Source organism: Felis catus, chromosome D3, assembly GCF_018350175.1.
Source record: "Felis catus isolate Fca126 chromosome D3, F.catus_Fca126_mat1.0, whole genome shotgun sequence".
NCBI lineage: Eukaryota > Metazoa > Chordata > Mammalia > Carnivora > Felidae > Felis > Felis catus.
This window is the reverse complement of record NC_058379.1, coordinates 37,905,020-37,927,137: the sequence shown is the minus strand read 5'-3', so window position 1 is coordinate 37,927,137 and position 22,118 is coordinate 37,905,020. Positions and strand designations below refer to the sequence as shown.

General features: G+C 40.4%; 1 protein-coding gene across 12 annotated transcripts in view; it reads right to left on the bottom strand.

Moving 5' to 3' along the window:
* The window catches only part of L3MBTL4 (L3MBTL histone methyl-lysine binding protein 4), a 443,788-nt gene that overhangs the window by 297,712 nt on the left and 123,958 nt on the right, over positions 1-22,118 (bottom strand). For all 12 annotated transcript variants that reach the window (XM_045041371.1, XM_045041370.1, XM_045041373.1 and 9 more), the window contains one exon: positions 4,264-4,355. In XM_045041371.1, the coding sequence (XP_044897306.1) occupies positions 4,264-4,355 (92 nt within the window). The remainder of the gene's footprint in view (positions 1-4,263; positions 4,356-22,118) is intronic.

The window sequence follows — 22,118 nt, the reverse complement described above, 5'->3', positions numbered from 1 at the left end:
AAAAGACATGAATAGACACTTCTCCAAAGAAGACATCCAGATGGCCAACTGACACATGAAAGAATGCTCCACATCACTCATCATCAGGGAAATACAAATCAAAACCACAATGAGATACCACCTCACACCTGTCAGAATGGCTAAGAGATGCTGGCGACAAGAGATGCTGGCGAGGATGTGGAGAAAGAGGATCTCTTTTGCACCTGGTGGGAATGCAAGCTGGTGCAGTCACTCTGGAAAACAGTATGGAGGTTCCTCAACAAGTTAAAAATAGAACTACCCTAGGACCCAGCAATTGCACTACTAGGCATTTATCCAAGGGATAAAGGTGTGCTGTTTCGAAAGGACACATGCACCCCCATGTTTATAGCAGCACTATCAACAATAGCCGAAGTATGGAAAGAGCCCAAATGTCCATCGATGGATGAATGGATAAAGAAGATGTGGTATATATACAATGGAGTATTACTCAGCAATCAAAAAGAATGAAATCTTGCCATTTGCAACTACATGGATGGAACTAGAGGGTATTATGCTAAGTGAACTTAGTCAGAGAAAGACAAGTATCATATGACTTCACTCATACAAGGACTTATAGACACAGAACAGATGAACATAAGGGTAGAGAAACAAAAATAATATAAAAGCAGGGAAGGGAACAAAACAGAAGAGACTCTTAAATATGGAGAACAAACAGAGGGTTACTGAAGGGGTTGTGGGAGGGGGGATGGGCTAAATGGGTAAGGGGCATTAAGGAATCTACTCCTGAAATCATTGTTGCACTATATGCTAACTAACTTGAATGTAAATTAATAAAAAAAGTATAAAAGCCTCTGTCCTGCCAAATACGTGTATATATATGCATATATATATATATATATGTGTGTGTGTGTGTATATATATATATGTCTGGTTTGCATGACAGAACTGATCACATGTGTATGTCTCTGTGTCACTGGTACATCTTCTAAAAGTTGAATATTAGGATGGAAATTATATATTAAAAGTAAAGTAATACTTAATATATTTTAATAGTTTTCTATTCAGGATATGCAAACTATTTCATTTTATTTTCAACTATTTCAGTTTTCAAAAGCTGAGAAGTTCCATCTCAGCTGGCCGACCTGAACACCATTATTATAATATTTACACAATAAAAATGGACAGAAACAGTCAAGAGCACAATGTCAATCCAAAACTGAGTTTAATCTGATCATCCTTCTTAGAATACTGGCCCTTTTTATTCTCTACTGAAACTTATTTTCAGTTATAAACCACGTTATTTCATCTTAGAATATAAATGTGCAGTCAGAGTAACACTGTATCTTGAGCGCAAAGATCTTCAGTCATCAGGACAAATCAGAGGTAATAACTGGTAAGCTTTCTCCTTGTTCAGGGATGGATGAGATCCCACCTCTGCATGGAACACCCAGGAAACTCACGACTTGTACATTCCACTGACAAGAATATTCTACCTCATATTGTTGTCGCATTTTAGGGCATATCTTACATCCCAACTAGGATGGCAAGATTTTAAGCAACCATGTAATAAACTCCTTAGTGTTTCAGTCCAGATCTTACATGGTGCTTTTTACAGAAAGAGCCTCAAAAACATGAGTAGCTTGACTGTTAACTTATGAGTGAAGAGAGAGGCACGTCGACACATCAGACATGCCCACTTTCTCACATGCTAACACTTTACGGTCACTTTCAGAATCAACAAAAATTAGAGTCCACAAGCTCAAGAAAGTCATATTTTGAAGTCACATTATTAGCCAAGGAATCCTCAAAGATTATCTCCTACTCACTGCTCATCTTTACTGAGTGGACAGACTCATGGATGCTAGTTACACCCTCCAAAGGGAACCCACACCTGTCTTTACACGCCACATGTTCCCTCCCTTAGGACTTGCCAGTACCTCTTTAATCAGATCTCTATAAAGTCAAGGGAGAAAGCTTTATGAACCATAACCTATTATTACACAGTTCCCAATATTACCATATGGATTTATTTCAGGAACAGAAATCTCACATTTGCCCCTTAGAGGTTTTTTTAGTTAATGCTAGGTCACGAGGGAAAATCTGGGGGAGAAATTCTCTGTTCTGCAGGGGTTCTTGCACTAAGTGTTGTGCCCTAAAGGAGAAACTGAGCAATAGTGTTACTACACTCACTGGCGGAGCTGATGGAAGAATGCAGACACTGGCCAGAACCTAGCAGCTCTCTGTCACCAGCTCTGGAAATGAGAGCACACTCCAGCCTAACACCCTAACATGTGCTTCAATCTGCAGTGGAAGGAAGAGAGAATCCTGGTATAGAGACACACATACACGGGTCTGACTCAGACGCGGCGTCACTCACGGCCAATTTTGCTACATATAGGTTCTGACTTCAGTCACTGACTGTTCTTACATTTTTGTGGCTTCTAGATGCCTACAGTGATTCTTATCCATGCCAAGCCACTGGGTTACAAGCCTGGCTTGTGTCCTCTGGTTGAACCTTGCATACTGGACTCACAAGCTACATCTTCCCTTTGGGCTCATAGCACCTGATAGACCTTAGCTATTTCCAGAGCTGACCCACTCCACCCTCCTGCCCTGCAGTGACCACATAGCAAGGGCACAAGTTGGGCCCAGGGACAGAGGGAAAGAACAACTATAGGCTACACTGGATTTCCCCAAAGCAGCTCTCTTTAAGAACCTATGCTCAGGGGCGCCTGGGTGGCTCAGTCGGTTAAGCGTCCGACTTTGGCTCAGGTCATGATCTCACGGTCCGTGAGTTCAAGTCCCATGTCGGGCTCTGTGCTGACAGCTCAGAGCCTGGAGCCTGCTTTGGATTCTGTGTCTCCCACTCTCTCTGCCCCTACCCTGCTCATGCTCTGTCTCTCTCTGTCTCAAAAATAAATACAACATTAAAAAAAATTTTTTTTAAAGAACCTATGCTCAGAAGTGAAAAGAGGTTACCCAGAAGTTGTTCAACATTGATTGATCATGAGCACATCTAGAACAGACACTGTGAGGAAACATGAAAGAGAAGGAAGAAGAGACCCCCCTACGTAGGGACCTTACATGCTTTTAGTGGAGCAAACACCTTAGGTCTCATCACATGACAGTCTCATCAGGAGTCAGCAGGTCCTGGACTCCTGAGCTGGCCCTCTGCTTGGTTCTTACAAGATACTACCACACTGGACGTCTATCCTGCATCCAGAAGCCTGAGGAGGTTCTCAAGCTACAGTGTGCCATGCCACACCCCCCTGAGGGCCTAATTCAGTAGGTCTCAGGAATACCCATGCATCTGGGTTCTCCAAAGATCGATAAAGGCATCTGATGTGAAGACTGGCTCAAGTACTAAATATTTAGTATTTTGCAAACGTGACCTGCCAGCACTTGGTTTCTCTTTCCCTATTTGCTTCACTTCTTCTTCTCCCCCATTCTATTGCTATAGTCAGGATTAAAACTCCTAGCCCTTTTTCATAATGAAAAGTACTAGATATAACTCAAGGAATGTCATGAAAAGTAAAGCAAATAAAAAGTGTTAGCATCTCGCTGCAGGTTAAAATGCAATGTAATGATGCAAATCTGATGGAAGTTTTCTATAAATTCCCCTGAAATACTGAAAGCACACACCAAGAATAGAAAGGGTAGCAGAAGATTTGGTACCATGGGTAAAGATGATCGCCTGAAGCCACCAGCCTCCATGCCAACAGCTGCTTGGTCAAGCAAGCCCACGCAGGCTACTCTGGGCATTGTCAGAGTCAGGTAGAACATGATTAAGGGGTTTCACCATCTCCTCCAACATGCTGCCTGATCCACCACTTTCATGCACCACATTAAAATGGATTCCTCAAACCTGATCCTTGGGCGGGCATGTGCTAATACAAAGAAAGACTAGTACCTGCTATTTAGTATGTGCATGTGGCTTCCAATGCCCTTTAGGTGTACAACTGACTGAGTTTTCCAACAACCCAGGGCGGTAGGTATGGTAGTTTCCCCCACTTTACAAGTGAAGATCCTGAAGCACAGAGAAACTGAGTGACTTGCCCAAGGTCACAGAGCAGGGAGATGGTAGCACTGACTTTCAAACCCAGGTAGTCCAGCCCCAGAGCACACATTCTGAATCACAAAGGCTTCGATGGGTTTTATGTTATTTTCCAGCAAGACCTACAATCAAGTAAGTGGGTATTCTATCTGGGCAAATGATTTCCTTTTAATTAATTCTCTTAAGTGTTCACTCCTTGCAAAAATGTACAACAGTTAGTGGTTCACCTTGGAAAACAGTTCCACGGGTGCTGCTATAGCCTTCTGTTCTGTCAAGTACTGCTCCCAAGACCAAGCTTCCTGTGCAGCCACTGAGGGGACTGGAAAAGAAAACACAGTGACTTTTCTTGAAACAATTAGTGACAGAAGAATAATATTTAATTGAAGATAAACCCAACAAGCAGGCTGATTAGTTAAATAAACAAATAAATAAATAAAACCTGTATCTCTTACTTTCTGTGAGCATTTAGTAAAATCATCTAACAGTCCACCTACACCTTCTCTTGTTTTTTTTTTTATTTTTTTTAACGTTCATTTTATTTTTGAGACAGAGAGAGGCAGAGCATGAACAGGGGAGGGGCAGAGAGAGAGGGAGACACAGAATCTGAAACAGGGTCCAGGCTCCGAGCTGTCAGCACAGAGCCCGATGCGGGGCTCGAACTCACAGACCGTGAGATTGTGACCTGAGCTGAAGTCGGACACTTAACCCATCGAGACACCCAGGCGCCCCAGCTTTTCCTGTTTTAGAGCAGGCCTGTGAATGTATCTCACCCTCAATAAAACCACTGATAAGCACGTAAAATGGGTAGCCTATTACTCTTCTCAAAGAAGAGTCAACAGCTACAGGTTTTCTACAGCATGATTTGGTCCATTTTAAGGTGAATGCCCTGAAAATATCTTTATAATCTCCTTTCATTTTCACACCTCTTTGTGGGGTGAAGGTTGATAGGCACTACCTGTTGGCAGGCAAGGTGGAAATATATGCCAAACGCCTTAAAAATTATTTGTATATCTTGAACCAGCAATTCTGCTTCCAGGAATCTGTCTTAATACGATTACAGCAAATATGCCCAAGGGGCAAACACAAGGTTTTTTTATACTAGGACTCCTCATAATAATGAAACATTGGAAACAAACCATAGGTCCACCAAGAGAGGGCTAATTAAATGCATTGTGCAGACGTGTCATTTTAACAATAAGCTATAATATTATAGAAGATTAATGGCAGAGAAAGACTATGTTAATGATACACTACTAGTGGGGGGAAAATAAACAGCAGTTCAGAAAACGAAATGATCCTTTTTGGTAAAGTATGTAATGGAAATAAGACTAAAATTATGTAAATCAAAATCATAAATGAAGTCATCTTCAGCTGCCAGGATTACAGCTTCTTCCCAATTTATTCTGCACTTCGTTTCTCTGCTTTCCAAATTTTCTAGATCAATAGCTATCCAATATAATTCAATAAAAATATATTTTTAAATAATAAAAATCTGCTGAAAAGGATTGATAATTGTTTTAAGTTTATATTCTATGTCCCAGTCATTCTCCCTCTAGGTTTAACAAGCTAAGGAAGGAGTCATGATAACAGTTGATAGTAAATATACATCACAACATTATTACAGCAAAAACACAAAATAGTATTAATATGGGAGAAGGGTCAAATAGATTATAATACATATACATATATACATATGCACATGACCTACATATGATTATGAAGTTGTCAAAAAGTATATTTTTTAAGTAACAAAATGTCTTTAGAATTCTCTAGGTTAAGTAAAAACCAAAGTCAGGCCATAAGCCATAAAACATATTAATTATATTATCCTAAATTTTAAAATATAAATAATGACATATATTAAGACATTCATTTATTCAACATATTTATAAAGCACCTTCTTTGTGCTAGGCACTATGCATAGATATTTGTACACACACACAAACACACATGCATAGGAAAGCAATTGAAAAGAAACAGCAAAATATTTATAGTGGCTATATGTGGGCAGTGAGATTAACGTAAATATTTTTCCTTGTTTGTTGCCTTCTACTGTTTTAAAATTCTCTGCAAATATTATTACCATACACATACACACACATGCACACACACACGCACAAACACACACTCATATGCACACATCCTGGAAAAGAGTGGCCAAAAATGCTATGTAAGCTTTAACATTTATCTTGCTGTAAAATGTTCCTGAAGAAGGTACAGATGGTAAAAGGTCAGAACTGCATGAGCACAGGTAGTGACAGGTGGTAAGATGCACCTCTAAGTCAAACATTTCAAACCTCTCAAGACAATAAAGCACCCTGATGGAATAACAAACATAAAAATCAGTCAAGTTGCATAGGAAGAATTTATGTAGACTTTTAATCACTTAAAAAATATTTGATGAGCCTTCCTTTATGTAACAAGTGTGCTGTCTGCCAAAACAGAAATATAACCCAGTCCCTAGTCCAGTAGATGAAAAATAAACAATATATACTATTTATCCTTTGATGTATACATATATATAATTGACAAAAAGGGAATAATTTAAGCTCAGATTACAAAGAAAATACATCAATTCAGAATTTAAAAACAGACACAGAGTATGTATATACATTAGCATTTACTAGTTCTCAATCACAACACACTAATATGTTCTTGCTAAGAAATACACTTACTAAAGCATGAGAATTTTGAAAAGCATTTTAATCATCAAATAAGGCTAACAGAATCATCATCAATGGATTTTCTTGCTTTGTTTGAAAATAATGGGACATTACAGTGTGATTTCCATCAAGGAGCTTACAGTCTGTTCAACCATTATAGCACTTACAAGTTTACTGCCATCTCTACCACAATATGTGATATTTTATTTTTCTAAATAGAGAAAGCAATTTGACAAACCCTGAAGATTCCCTAGTAAGATTATTCAACATCTCTATTTTCACATAAGCACTTTACTACATTACAATTATATGCTTTACAAAAAAAATTACAGCAGTGTTGTCTCTAAAGCAAATATAGATACCTCATTTTCTACAACAGCTGTGTTCTTAAAAAGATTGTGTGTAATTTCTCAATTTAATCATATTTCCCATTGTTATATATCATCATTTCACCGGAAGTAAATCATATCTAAGATCTTCTTGTATGATCACATAAGTCTATAACAACCCTTTTAAATTTTATAAGAAAAAGAAAACATGATATCAAAAATAACAACTTTCAATGAATTAAATATTTTGTAAAGCAAGAGAACTACTCAGCAACACAGTGCCTGCCAGTGAGATGAAGAAATGCCATGTTGGTCTGCTCCTGGGGGCCCAGAGGCAGGCCTCGCATCATCACTGACTCTAGGCGACGCACACCAGCTGAAAGAAACGAGTTTGCTTACTTAGAATTAGCAGGTAAGCTCCTCAAAAGAAAGAATCTCACTGATCCTATCTATCACTGTGTCCCTGGGCTATAACCACTCCTGACCATAAATATTTGCTTAATGAATTAAAGGCTGCTGACATGATGCTTTTGGCTTTAAAAATGAATTCAAAGGTATCTATTGTGACCAACTCATTTCCCAGTTTCCTGGAGAGAAGAAACCAATTATGAAACAGCACTGCTGCAGGCACCAAATTTTCTTTATTTTTTATGTAACTTTCTTGAACATACTACAGATACGACATTCATTTTATAGAGTATTAGATATGCACACAGGTTAGTAAATCCTAAATTTTATTTTTCACTATACACAGTGGCTACAGCAAAATGTTCCAATTATTACTCTTCTGCCAATCATTATTAATGTAAAATATATATTTGATTGTACATTCCCTGTCACTTAATACACACCTATTATATGCCAAATGCCAAATTAGGGTGTGTGTGTGCATGCACATGTACATGACATAAGTGTATATGTGCGAATGTACATGTTTAGATTTATTCCTTATAATATTGAATATCAGATTTATAACCTCATTTTATAATTATACGAAACAGGCTTACAGAGGTCACACATCTGGAAAAATCTGAATTTAAACAGAATTTCTAGCCCATGCACTCCCATTATATAATATTGCTTCACTTTAGTATACACAGTGAAGACACAGCAGAAATGCCTATTAAATTAATAACTTTTAGGGGACTTAAGTGGCTCAGTCGGTTAAGTGTCTTACTCTTGATTTCAGCTCAGGTCATGATCTCACAGTGGTGAGATCTAGCCCTGTGTTGGACTCTGCACTGAGCGTGGAGCCTGCTTAATATTCTCTTCCTTCCTCTCCCTCTGCCCCTACCATGCTTGCTCTCTCTCTCTCTCTCTCAACAAATAAATAAAAATTTATTAACAAGTAACTTTTAAATTTAAAAACACCATAAAATTAAGTCCACAGGGAAATTAATAAGCTCACCCATTCATGGTGGCTTTGTAAAACTGACTAAAACTTTTGAAAGTCATGTTGACAATACATACAAGCATACCTGGGAGATATTGTAGGTTCAGTTCCAGACCACCGTAATAAAGGAAATATTGCAATAAAGCAGTCAAATGAACGTTTTGGTTTCCCAGTGTATACATAAGTTATGTTTATACTATACTGTAGTCTACTAGTGTGCAATAGCATTATGTCCTAAAAAACGATATTACATAATCTAATTTGAAAATACGTTATTGATTAAAAATTGCTGTCATCTGACCTTCCAGTGAGTCATAATCTTTTTGTTGGTGGAGGGTCTTGCCTCAGTGTTGTGGCTACTGAGTGATCAGAGTGGTGGTTGCTGAAGGTTGGGGTTGCTATGGCAGTTTCTTAAAATAAGACAATTAAGTTCACTACATTGATTGACTCTTCCTTTCTTTTGAATGCTTAGGGGTGGCAGTAGGGTTATTAACTGGCCTGATTTTAATCCCTGTTGTGTCTCAGGGAATAGGGAGGCCCGAAGAGAGAAAGAGAGGGTAACAGCTGGTAAGTGGAGCAGTCAGAGCACACACAACATCTATCAATTAAGTTCACCATGTTATACGGGTGCAGTTCACGGTGCCCCAAAACAGTTACAACAGTACAAATATAATAATAATGAAAAAGTGAAAATATTGTGAGAATTACCAAAATGTGACACAAAGACACGAAGTCTGCAAATGCTGTTGGAAAAATAGCACCAAAAGACTTGCTTGATACATGGTTGCCACAAACCTTCAATGTGTAAAAAAAAACCAAACCAGTATCTGTAAAGCACAATACAGCAAGGTATACCTGTATTTATAACCAAAAATAAGGTGTTAATATTTGATGATCAACTCATCCCAACTTTAACATTATTCTAAAAAAATGCAAAAGGAATTTTTAAAAAGCCCTTACAACAGTACAAAGTTGGAAAAAATCTAAATATCCAACAACAGAGGTCAAATAAATTACAATTATGATGACCACACGACATAACTTTTGCAAATCTCAGATTAAGCACAATTTCAGCACAGTTTATATGCACTTCAGCATGAGAATGTATGTTTTTACATATGAATAAAAAAAAACATAAGAAAACAAAGAAATGAAGATGGCTGGGTTAAGGCAGTGAGATTTGTCAAGCGATACAAGACAAGGGCTGACAGATTCGGCCAGTAAAGTACCAAGCACTTTTTAAATCTTCAGTTTATTACTTATATTGACAGCAAAAAGGAAAAGCAATTAAAGGACCCAGCTCCCATGTCCCTTGCACAGGGTGACACTGAGACAAAGGGTCCAGATACTGCAGCATGGGTGCTCACATACCCTGTTCCTGGAGAACCCATTTCATGCTGCCCTTGTGCACTTGTACAATCGGCAGCTCTACCCTGGGGGGAGGTGACACAAAAGGACTCAAGCCTCATGGGAACCTGGGAGGAACAAGAAACTATCACTACGGCCTCCTGGGGGTGGCCTCCTCCAAGCAGCACCTCGAGAGCCTCCTGTGTTCTCATGGGCCAGAAGGATCAGAGAGCACTCTCAGACTGAGATCACCTGCAGGTAAGCCTCGTCTACCTGGCCAACTGGGTATGTACAGGGTCACCAAGACACCATGGCAGAGCCATCCTCCAAACAAGGGGATGCATTTGGCTCTTAAAAATAAACACAACACTTTCCCTTCTGTGGAAATAAGCAGGGCCATCTCTCTTTCTCTGAGCAGTACTAGGCAGTGTGTGTGTGTGCACGTGTGTGTGTGTGTACGCATGCGCGCACGTGCAGCACATATACTTTCTTATCAAGCAAAGAAGATTCCCTCTCCTTATCTGCATATCCATGCTGTTTGGTTTACATGGCCTCAGCCAAATTTGCAGAAAGCCAAAACCCACAGCACTTGCTTCATTAAAAGCAGTAATTTGTGCGTGCCAAGATGACACATTTATACTTTGCCACCTCACTAAATTTTGCTTTGTTCTTCTACATACACCTTGAGGTTTGTTGGCTTCTTCATCAGATTAGCAAGAGCAAAGACTGGAAATTGAAGGCAAAGAATATAGAAAAAAAACCTGAAAAAACTTCACAGGGGTAGAAGTGACTGTGTTATTTGTCATACTTTGACAGCGTGCCCCCTCCCCTTTTTTTTTAACCACAGCCATGAACCAATGTCCTCCTCCACTGACCCTAATCATTTTTCTTGCCTGCGACCGCAGGGCCAAGCCTATCGGAACCATCAGCAAGAATGGGTGGATGAGAATAACCACACTGGGTCCAGCCAGAGCTGCCAGCAGATGATTCACAGCGGGGGTCAGCTCCAGAAAGAATGGTCCAGGGAGGGCAGTGTTGGCAGAGGATTCAACTTGGGAAAGTGGAATAGGAGAGTCAACTGCTGAGAAAAACAAGTCTAGCGGGGTGACAAAGTAAAAGAGCTAAGCGGAACACAAGTCACAAGTCAAGGAAAGGCAGGGTCAGTGCATGGACAAGTTGAAGACTGGCACAATGACTCCTTTCCTTAATCATGAATGAAGGCATGGGTACACTTCACTGAGCCAGGCCGTGTCCTTACAGAGAGCAGAAGACAGGGCCACTAGAGTTTTAGCTCTCGGTAGTACTCCTTTTATGAAGTGCTCACGACATCTAATAGGATCAGCAGCAATATCACCCTCATAAAAGGGGGTTGGTCATGCACTGAGTATCCTCTATCCCAGACCAGATACCTTAACCTTGAGATATATTTTCAATTCTGTAAACCACAGCTGTCTCCTACTTCATCACTTCAGATCTGGAGTTCTGAATAATTGAGCTTACTGAAATCAATAAAAAACCTTTACTTTGTATGGAAACTCTTCAGATGGGCATTCTTCCACCTGCATGTTAGCATTTTTGTCATCACCTCTTCTTATAAAAATCCATGACGTAAAAAGTGTAGCATGCTAGTGAAATATGGAAAGAAGCCCTAGTTGTCATCTGATGCTGTGATGCTTTCAAACTTTAAATTTCTCTTTAGCATGACCCCATTTTTTCCTTACAAAAATATCCTATTAGGAGCCCTGATATTAGAAACCCCCCAAGTGCAACTGATCTGGATGCTCCACGCTCAAACCACTCAGGCTCCCGTTTGTGCCGCTCAGAGGCCGCAGACTGAAAAATCCCTGATAGATGAACGCCTCACTTTGGCAATAGGAACTTCCAGTCTTAGGAAACTGCACAATATTTATTAGTAATTCTCTGAGCTAAAATTAAAAATGGTAAGGGGTAAAGAATGAATAAATTATCATTTTTAAGGATAGAACCACATAAATCCTAAGGCTCGTGTCACAGAACAATACCTTTTTAACTTCATTAGCCATAAACATAACACTTCACACCAATATTCCAACTTGGTTTCAAAAGATACGCTGCATACAGCTCCATCAGGCCACAATTTGGAATATGTGAGAAAAACAACTGTCGGTAGCAACCAACCCATCTTACTACACATCGATGTAAGTAATGTCTTCTTTTGTGGTACCAACTGGAATGAGACAGTTTTCCTCGTGTTAGCAGCTTATCACTGCTGGGTAACAACCCTTGAAGTAGGAGCTTCCTGAATATACCCACACTTTCCAAGCGCCTGCAGTTTAATAATTCCACCATGCCACTTGTCCACGCTCTGCTAAAACATTTTTCGCTTGTACACCCGGGCTGCTTCTCATTTCCGTACGACTGAACTCAGGGGTCATTTCCTGCTCATTTCCCTAGACAAAGCAGGTCCCAAGTGCTGGGAGATATACTAGGAGCTTGACTCTTGTCCTCACATGGCATTTACTCGGGTTGAGGAGACATGCAAACAGACGAATGTCACCCCCAACCTGACATATGCAGGACTCCATGTTTTGGTGAACAAATAAGAAGACATGAGTACTAATAGGCACTAGTTAGGAAACCCAAACAACGTGTCTGGGGACAAGATGAAGAAGGATTAATTATGAACAGGGAAAGCTTCTGGGAGACCACTGCTTTCTGAGGCAAACAGAAATTCAGCAGGCGATCCAGGAAGGAGCAGCAGGACCAAAGCAAGAGAAGCTGGCAAGCGGGGAGCTGCTTCTACAAGTGCCAGAGTCTGGTGTCCACTAACATAAAGCTCACAGGGGTCCACGGAACAGAAGGCTAGAATGCTGGACTGCAAGGAGGCAAAAATACGATCAGGAAAGCTCCTGAAAGTCTAAGGAGCCTTATCTCCATTCTTATGGTTTACAGAAGCATCAGAGATGTCTGAATGGAAAATGGTATTATCAGAACTCACTAACCAGTGCTAGGCAAGGATGAAGCAGATGCGCGGGATGGAGACCACAGACTGACAACAGATTTGGCAAGAGAGAGTGTGGATGTTCCCTAAATAAAGGTGGAGATGAAACTGGGGGACAATGGTGAAATAAAATTGACAGGCTACAGCAAACTGCTTGAGGTGGGGTGGTATAGGGAGAAGGCTAAGATGATCTTGAGGTTCAGTCCTGGGTACCCAGAGAGTAGCAAACTGAGGGAGCATCACAGGATGTTGTAGAAAAAAAGGGATTATTTTCAGAGATGCTGAATTTTAGGTAACTGGAATAATCTGGGTGAACATATCCAAAAAAAGACAGGTCCAAATTTTTCAGAAAGAGGCAACAATGAAAGAAATCCTGAGAAAGAATCAAAGACAGACATGAATGTCCATGTCAGGAGCTGGGGAAGCACAATGAATAATCAGAGTTGCAAGAGGCTCCAGGGAGACATACAAGACCTGGGAGCCAGGGAGGGGAGGAGGTTTCCCAGGGTCTGAAGGATTAGCACCATCAAATATTGAAGAGGTCGAGTAAGACTAACCAGGGAGAAGAAGCCACTGGGGTTTACAGCCACGGCATCACCGTGATGTCACAGGGAGAGATTTCAATGGAAGGATCAGATCAGAGGTCAGATTCAAGTGGCCGAAGAGTGAAAAGGAGGCATCATGAAAGCAGCAAGTGTGGACTATACCTGGGAGAGGTTTGCAAAAGAAAAGGAAGAGACAGGTAACATGAGACCCAGAGGGGGAACAATATTCATGAGAAAGGAATTTTTTTTAACAAATGTAAGGAAAAGAGAGCATTTCAGCTCAGCAGCTGAGGGAAATGAACCCAGACGGGGAAGCGAGGCTCTGAGAGGAGATGGGACAATCAGTGGGGGAGAGAATCAGTCAGAGAAATGTTTCAACAAGGATCCTGATATGAAGAGGTGGGTGGTGAACAAGAGTAAAAAGAAAGCACTTGCAGTGTGCTAGGGAAGAAGGTGGAAGGACATCACTCCTCACCTCCTTCATGAGGCTGGAGGACATCTGCCGGAAGGCGAGGTGTAATGGTTGTGTTGGGAGCACGGGGAAAGGTGGGAGCTGCAGAAATTCAACCAGGACCAGACTGAAGGAACACAGATCTGCCCTGAGAGTCCCACTCAGTTAAGCTGGTGATTCTGCACAGGAGTGACTGGCACCATGGGACTTTCTCCTCAGCTCTTGGCAGCCTGGTAGTGGGAGCAGATGGGTAACTCTGAGGACAGCTGGGAGTGGATGAGGAAGGAGGCCGCCAAGTGGACTGAGGAACATCAGAACAGGAGATAAAATGTGTAAAGGGCCCTAACTGGCCTGGGAGGCACTGGAAGGCTGAAAACCAGTGACACAGAACAGGAAGGAATAGAAAAGCTATTTTTACAGGACATAAGCAATTTCAAAGCTTCCTCAGAAAGCAAAGAGGTGAGGAGAAGGAGGAGTTCTAAGGATGTGATATCAAAGAACATTCCAGAATTCAAGCTCTGGTGAATTAAGTTTATTCAGCACACATGTATGGCTGGCACTTGTGTTCAGATGTTGCAACAAGTGGCCAGAAGCACAATGTAAGGTACTAACACAAAAAAATCTGAGTTCTGCACAGAAGAGAGGTGGTTAAGCAAGTTATTCTAATACCATGGTTTTCCAAGTATGGGCATCCCCTTGAAACTTGTCAGAAATGCAAGTTTTGGAGGTCATACCCCAGATTTAATGATTCAGAAACTCTGGGAGTAAGACTATCAACCTGTGTTTTAATAGTCCCTCTAAGTGATTCTGATGAAGGCTGAAGTTTGAGAACCACGGTTCTAACATAACATGTAGAAACCTGAAACATAGAAAACTAATTCTTTTTTTAATGTTTATTTATTTTTGAGAGAAAGAGAGAGAGAGAGAGAGAGAGAGAGAGAGAGAGAGAGAACAAGTGAGGGAGGGAACAGAGGATCCAAAGCAGGCTCCATGCTGTCAGTGCAGAGCGCAATGTGGGGCTCAAACTCACGAACTGTAAGATCATGACCTGAGCAGAAGCCGGACACTTAACTGGATCATGACCTGAGCCGAAGTCAGACACCAAACTGACTGAGCCATCCAGGCACCTCGAGAGAAAACTAATTCTGACTGATATCATCAAAGAAGACTTTCCAGATGATATGATATGTGCCTTAAGGATAAAGGTTCTCAAAGTGTGGTACCCAGACCTGCAGCACCAGTATTACCTGGGAAATTGTTAGAAATACAAATCTGGGGCATCAATTAAAATCTGGGCATCTACTGAATCAGATACTCTGGGGCTGGGGCCTAGAAATCTGCTTTAACAGGTGCTGGAGATGACTCTGATGCAGCTAATGTTTGAGAACCACTGCCCTAGAAAGAGGGCCAGGTTCCAGCTGCAGATGGCCCTAAGGACAGGGGCGGGATGGGCACTCTCTGACCACAGTCTTGTTCTTCACTTTCCATGAGTCTCCATCCTCCCCCAGTATGTATTTGTTCAGTATAGCCCATTACTTGGGAAAGCTTGAGTGATCTCTCTTCCATATACAAAGAATTTCAGTCTTAGCCTATATGTGCTAAGAAACCAGTGCATGTTTTAAGCAGAGAAATGCCACAATAAGTTTTGGTCTTATTTCTCCTCTGCCCTGTCCACAGTCGTTGGGTAGTTATTTAGATTTTTTTTAAAGATACTGCTGATGGCAGTTTTAGAGATGATGGAATTGAGCACAGAGGGAGAACTGGTATCAGAGATAACAGAAAGGAGACTGTTTCAACAAGCAGGCATGAGCTAGTGACATCTGGGCTTGAGACAGCTACTCTAGGATTGAGAGGAGCAGAAATAATTCAGAGGGACATTTAAAAGGGAACTGACAAAATTGGACAATCAAGGAGATGGGAAATTGAGGACGCTGACATTTCAAGCTTAGAATACACAGTCTATGTGCCTGACATTGAGCAAGACAAAACTAGAGGAGCAGGCTTAGAAAGCAACATGAACACGTTTTCAGAGATGCCAAATCTCTGAAATCTAAAGGGGTCTAAGTGATATTTAGGGTGAACTATCTGGATACATTATAAACACAAATTTTTGAGAAAGATCAGGACCGGGAACTTCAATTTAGTGGCTATTAGTGACTGGGGGTAAAGCAGAGGAGATTCTCTGGGAATGTATGCAGAGCACAAAGTAGGCAGGGCCAAGGATAGGATCCTAGGGAACTTCAGTATCTAAGATGTGTGCAAAAGAAAATCAGTAAACAATAGTGAGAAGGAGCAAGCTGAGAAACAAGATGAATGAGGAAGGAAATACTTTCAAGAAAACAATACTTTCTACAAGAAAACAAGTAGTGGGCACTGGTTCAAGGAAGTCTAGAGGTGACCAGGAGAAAGACCAGAAGCACAGTCTATGATGAAGACAAGGTTCATGGATATGCATATGAAATGCATATTGGAAAGGGTCATCTTCAGAAGTGACAAGCTCAAAGAGCCATGTGGATTACAGTCATGAGGAGTCTTGTGGGACAACACAGAGAAAGCCAAGGTGAGCCAGGCACAATAACTGATCCAACAAACAAAATCTTCTATGACACAAACCCTGTGTTGTTAGGTCTTAATTATTCAAAGATGAATAAAATATAGTATTTGCCCTTACGGAGACTGCAGCTTAGTGGGGAACCAGATGCCTATTATATAATAAGGAAAATTCCAACTGCAGAGACGTGAGCTAAGAACCATGAGAAAACAGTGGACAGAACAATTAACATTGTCTGGATGACACTATTCATTCTGTTTTTATTTTTCATTCAGGAAATATTAATCAAATGCTTACTATATCCTAGTTACTTATAATACAGCATGAAACAAACTAACAAAAATCCCTACCTTTATCTACCATCAATTCTAGTCTGTGAAAAGAGATGATAAGATAAATTAGTAAAATATACAGTGTGTCAGGTAGCAATAAGGGTTAAGGAGAAAATAAAACCAAGAAAATGGTTAGGCAATATTAGCAGGTGGGGCTCTGTAATTTTAATATGACTTCTCATCAGAAATAATGGAGGTAAAAAGATAACAGATGACAAATTTAAAGCAATGAATGCCATAAAACTGTCAAGTAAGAATGATACATCCAACGAAAACATCCTCCAAAAAGAGTGAAATAAAATTTTCAGATTAAATAAAAACTTATTTTGACATGTCTATCTAATTTCTTTCATTGAATATAGTTTCCACTCCTGATGGAAGTTCCACCTCACTACTAGAGAATTCATTTAGCCTCCTAAAAATATTCTTGTAAACCCTTTTTAAAAAAAAAAACATTTAGGGGCGCCTGGCTGGCTCAGTCAGTTAAGCATCCAACTTCAGCTCAGGTCATGATCTCACAGTCTGTGGGTTCGAGCCCCGCGTCGGGCTCTGTGCTGACAGCTCAGAGCCTGGAGCCTGCTTCAGATTCTGTGTCTCCCTCTCACTCTGCCCCTCCCCTGCTCATGCTCTGTTTCTCTCTGTCTCAAAAATAAATAAAAAAATTAAAAAATTTTTAAAAACATTTAAGTCTACACTCTATTTGTAATTCATTTTTATATAGATAGATGGCCAGTTTCACAACCATAACCTATAAAAAAAATATCCATACTCTGTTCTCCTGAGCTGATTTGCCTGTATGTACTGTGTATGTTAGCCTATATGTAATATAGTACATACTCACACCTCTTCCTGGTTTCTCTATTCTGTGTCCCAGATTCTTGGTCTGTTAGTATGCAAGCAGAATATTGGGGACTTCAGTATAATTTTAATACATTTAAATAAAAACCAGTCGGGATTCTACTTTGGAACTGAATCAAATATTAATTAGGGAGCTTCTGGGGAAGAAGGTGGAGTAGGAGGACCCTAAGCTCACCTTGTCCCATGGAAACAACCAGATAACACTCACATCAGTGTAAATAACCCAGAAATGACCCAAGACTGGCAGAACAGACTCTTCACAGCTACACGTAGAGAAGAGGCCATGTTGAAGAGACGTGGTCTGAAGCTAAACAAACGCAGGAATGTTCCTGGGAGGGAGGGATCCTGTGGGTGCAAAGAGGGGAGAGAAACAGACTCTCACACCAGGGAGCCCATGGGGAAGATAAATCCACCTAACATTTGGCTTTGAAACCCAGAAAGGCCAAATCTCATGAGTTCTTACAGCCAGCAGGACTTAAAATCTGAAACACTAACAATCAGTGGGCTCAGGTCTGGGAGAGCCAGGAGGGCAAGAGGAAACTGAGTCCCCACCTTTCAGAGACCAAACAACATTGGATGTTCTTTCCTGCTTTGTCAAAGATTAGTTGGCCATACTTTTGTGGGTCCAATTCTGGAGTCTCTATTTTATTCCATTGGTCTATGTGTCTGTTTTTGTGCCAATACCCTGCTGTCATGATGATTACAGCTTTGTAGTAGAGGCTAAAGTCGGGGATTGTGATGCCTCCTGGTTTGGTCTTCTTCTTCAAAATTACTCTGGCTATTTGGGGTCTTTTGTGGTTGCATACAAATTTTAGGATTGCTTGTTCTAGCTTTGAGAAGAATGCTGGTGCAATTGGGACTGCATTGAATGTGTAGATTGCTGTGGGTAGTATTGACATTTTAACAATGGGAAAGAATGAAATATGGTCTTTTGTAGCAACATGGATGGAACTGAAGAGTGTTATGCTAAGTGAAATAAGTCATACAGAGAAAAACAGATACCATATGTTTTCACTCTTATGTGGATCCTGAGAGACTTAACAGAAGACCATGGGGGAGGGGAAGGGAAAAAAAAGTTATAGAGGGAGGGAGGCAAACCATAAGAGACTCTTTAAAACTGAGAATAAACTGAGGGTTGATGGGGGGTGGGAGGGAGGGGAAAGTGGGTGATGGCCATTGAGGACCGCACCTATTGGGACGAGCACTGGGTGTTGTATGGAAACCAATTGACAATAAATTTCATATTAAAAAAAAAGAGAGAGAGAGACCAAACAACAAATGGCCCTGCAGAGAGAACAGATAGAAGCAGCAGTTTAAAAAATGCCTGGGGTGTACAGAAGAGAGATTTGCTTACTAATCTCAGAGCCTGTGCTGGAGGAACAGGGATTGTTAGGAGACTTCTCCTGGAACAAATGAAACGAGGCTGCCAATTCCCTCCCCTGCCCCCCAGCATTAAGCACACAGCCACCTGCAGGAACCAGCATAGTGCTGACACTCAATACCTAACTTGCTAACATCATGCATGTCCTCCCACACACTTCTGTAAATCTGCTCCCTCCAATTCAGCCTGCCTCAGTCCTGAGGACAAGTACAAACTTTACTAACACTGTGCCTCCAACCCCACACCCTTCTACAGTCCTGCTCCCTCCAATAAGCTCTCAATGAAGCCCGTCCAAACTGGGGCCACAAGTCTGGCAGTGCTCAGTCAGCCCCAACAGGGGCCAGCACCACTCCACGGTGACTCCTGCCCCGGGGAGGGGGAGAGATAACCACCTGTACCAGTCAAGACTGTGGACCCTGCAGTGGGCTGGGGACAGACAGCTGCTTTAACCGCAGGCCCTGTGCACCAATGAAAACTTATCAGGGGACAACACAGGGAAAGTGCCCTGCAGTTTGGTGCTACTGCATCTCTGGCAAATGCCTAGTCTGATTCAACTTCAGCTCAAGGCATTCCCAGACTAACCCACTAACACCACAGGGATGAATACTGCCCACAACAGGCAAAAGAGAGCCACTGCGCACAACCAGACTAAAGGAAAAAGCAGCTCAGCCATAATAGTAAAGTGCATGCAACACACATAGGAGACACCATTGAAGCACCAGATTCTGTTGAATAGCGGATACTGTACTGCAGGGTGCTACAGGATCTCTTCTTCATAAAGCCACTGCTTTCAAGAACAGGAGATGTAGCTAACTTTCCTAACACAGAGAAGCAGACACAGAGAGTCAGTCAAAATGAGGAGATAGAAGAATATGTCCAAAATGAAAGAGAAATGGGTATAAGTAATATGATTGAGAGAGAATTTAAAGTAATGACCTTAAAGATACTCACTGGACATGAGAAAAGAGTGGAGGACGTTAGAGAGACCTTTAACCGAGATAAAAAAAGAACAAATCAGGCATGAAGAACACAATAAATGAAACTTAAAATACACAAGATGAAATAAATAGTAGACTAGAGGAAACAAAAGAATGAATCAGCAACTTGGTGTACAGAGTAATGGAAAGTAATTTAGCTGACCAAGTGAGAAAAAAAAAACTATGCAAAATGCAAATAGACTTATGGCACAGAGCAATACCACCAAGCATAATAACAATTACATTATAGGAATCTTAGAAGAGACAGAAAGGAAAGGGCAGAAAATTTATGAGGATATAATAGCTGAGAATTTCCTGAATCTGGGGAAGGAAACAGAAATTCAAATCCAGGAGTAACAGAGATCTGCCAACAAAATCAATGCAAGGATGTCCACAGGAAGACACGTAGGAATTAATATGGCAAAAAGTAATGATAAAAAGAGAATTTTAAAAAACAGCAAGGGGAGCCCAGGTGGCTCAGTCAGTTAAGTGTCCAACTCTTGATTTCAGCTCAGGTCATGATCTGACATTTCAAGGGATCAAGCTCTGCCTTGGGCTCTGCATTGACAGCAAGGAGCCTGCTTGGGATTCTCTCTCGCCCTTTCTCTCTGCCCCTCTCCCTCTCATGCAGACACTCTCTCTCTCCCTCTCAAAAATAGAGAAATAAAAAATTTTAAAAATTAAATAAAAGCAGCAAGAGAAAAGGAAACAGTTACACACCTGGGGAACCACATAAGGCTATCAGTGGATTTTTCAGCAGAAACTTTGCAGGCCAAAGAGAGTGGCATGATATATTCAAAGTGCTGAATGGAAAAATCTGCAGTAAGAATACTCTATCCAGCAAGTCTCTCATTCATAATAGGAGAGACAAAGAGTTTTCCAGACAAACAAAAGGGAAATAAATTCATGACCACTAGCCATCCCTACAAGAAATGTTAAAGGAGCTCTCTGACTGTAAAGGAAAGATCAAAGCAAGAGTAAGGAAAGTAGGAAGCAAGAGTAATAAAAATAAGTATATCTGTAAAAATCAGTCAAGGGACTCACAAAATAAAAGGATGCAAAGTATGACACTATATACCTAAAACATATCAAGAAGAGGAGTAAGAATAGGCTCAAACTTATGTGACCATCAACTCAATATAGGTTGCTATATGCAGAAGATGGTATATATAAACTGAATGGTAACCACAAACTGCAAAGAAAGGCTGCAAAACAAACATCAACAAATTCTAAAAGTTCAAAGTCATAACATGCATCTATTCTGACCACAATGATATGAAACTAGAAATCATCCACAACAAAAAATCATGAAACAGCACAAATACATGGAGATTAAATAACATGTTACTAATGAGTGCATCAACCAAGAAATCAAAGAGGAAATCAAAAAATATATGGAGACGAATGAAAATGAAAACACAATGGTCCAACATCTGTGGGTTCCAACAAAAGCTGTTCTAAGAGGGAAGTTTACAGCAATACAGGCCTACTTCAAGAAGCAAGAAAAATCTCAGATAAGCAACCTAAGCTTACACTTAAAGGAGCTAGAAAAAGAAGAATAAACAAAACCCAAAACCAGTAGAAAGAAATAATAAAGATTAGAGCATAAATAAATGAAATAGGAACTAAAAGAAAATGTCAATAAAATTGACAAATGTTTAGTCAGACCGATCAAGAAAAGAAGAGAGAACTCAAACAAAATCACAAATGAAGAGGAGAAATAACAGCTGACACTACAGAAATACAAACAATTGTAAAAGAGTATTATGAAAAATTATAAGCCAACAAATTTAACAACCTAGAAGAAATGGATAAATTTCTAGAAACATATAACCTCCCAAAACTGAATCAGGAAGAAATAGAAAATCTGAACAGACCAATACCAGCAATGAGATTGAATCAGTAATCAAAAAACTCCCAACAAACAAAACTCCAGGACCAAATGGTTTCACAGGTGAATTCTATCAAATGTTTAAAGAGGGATTAATACTATTCTTCTCAAACTATTCCAAGTGATGGAAGAGGAAGGAAAACTTCCAAATTCATTCTACAGGCCAGCATTACCCTTATCAAAACCAGATAAAGACACTACAATAAAAGAGAACTACAGGCCATTTCTGATGAATACAGATGAAAACATCCTCAACAAAGTATTAGCAAAGCAGATCCAACAGTACATTAAAAAATATTATTTACCACAATCAAGTGAGATTTATCCCAGACATGCAAGGGTGGTTCAATATTTGTAAATCAATAAACATGATACATTATATCA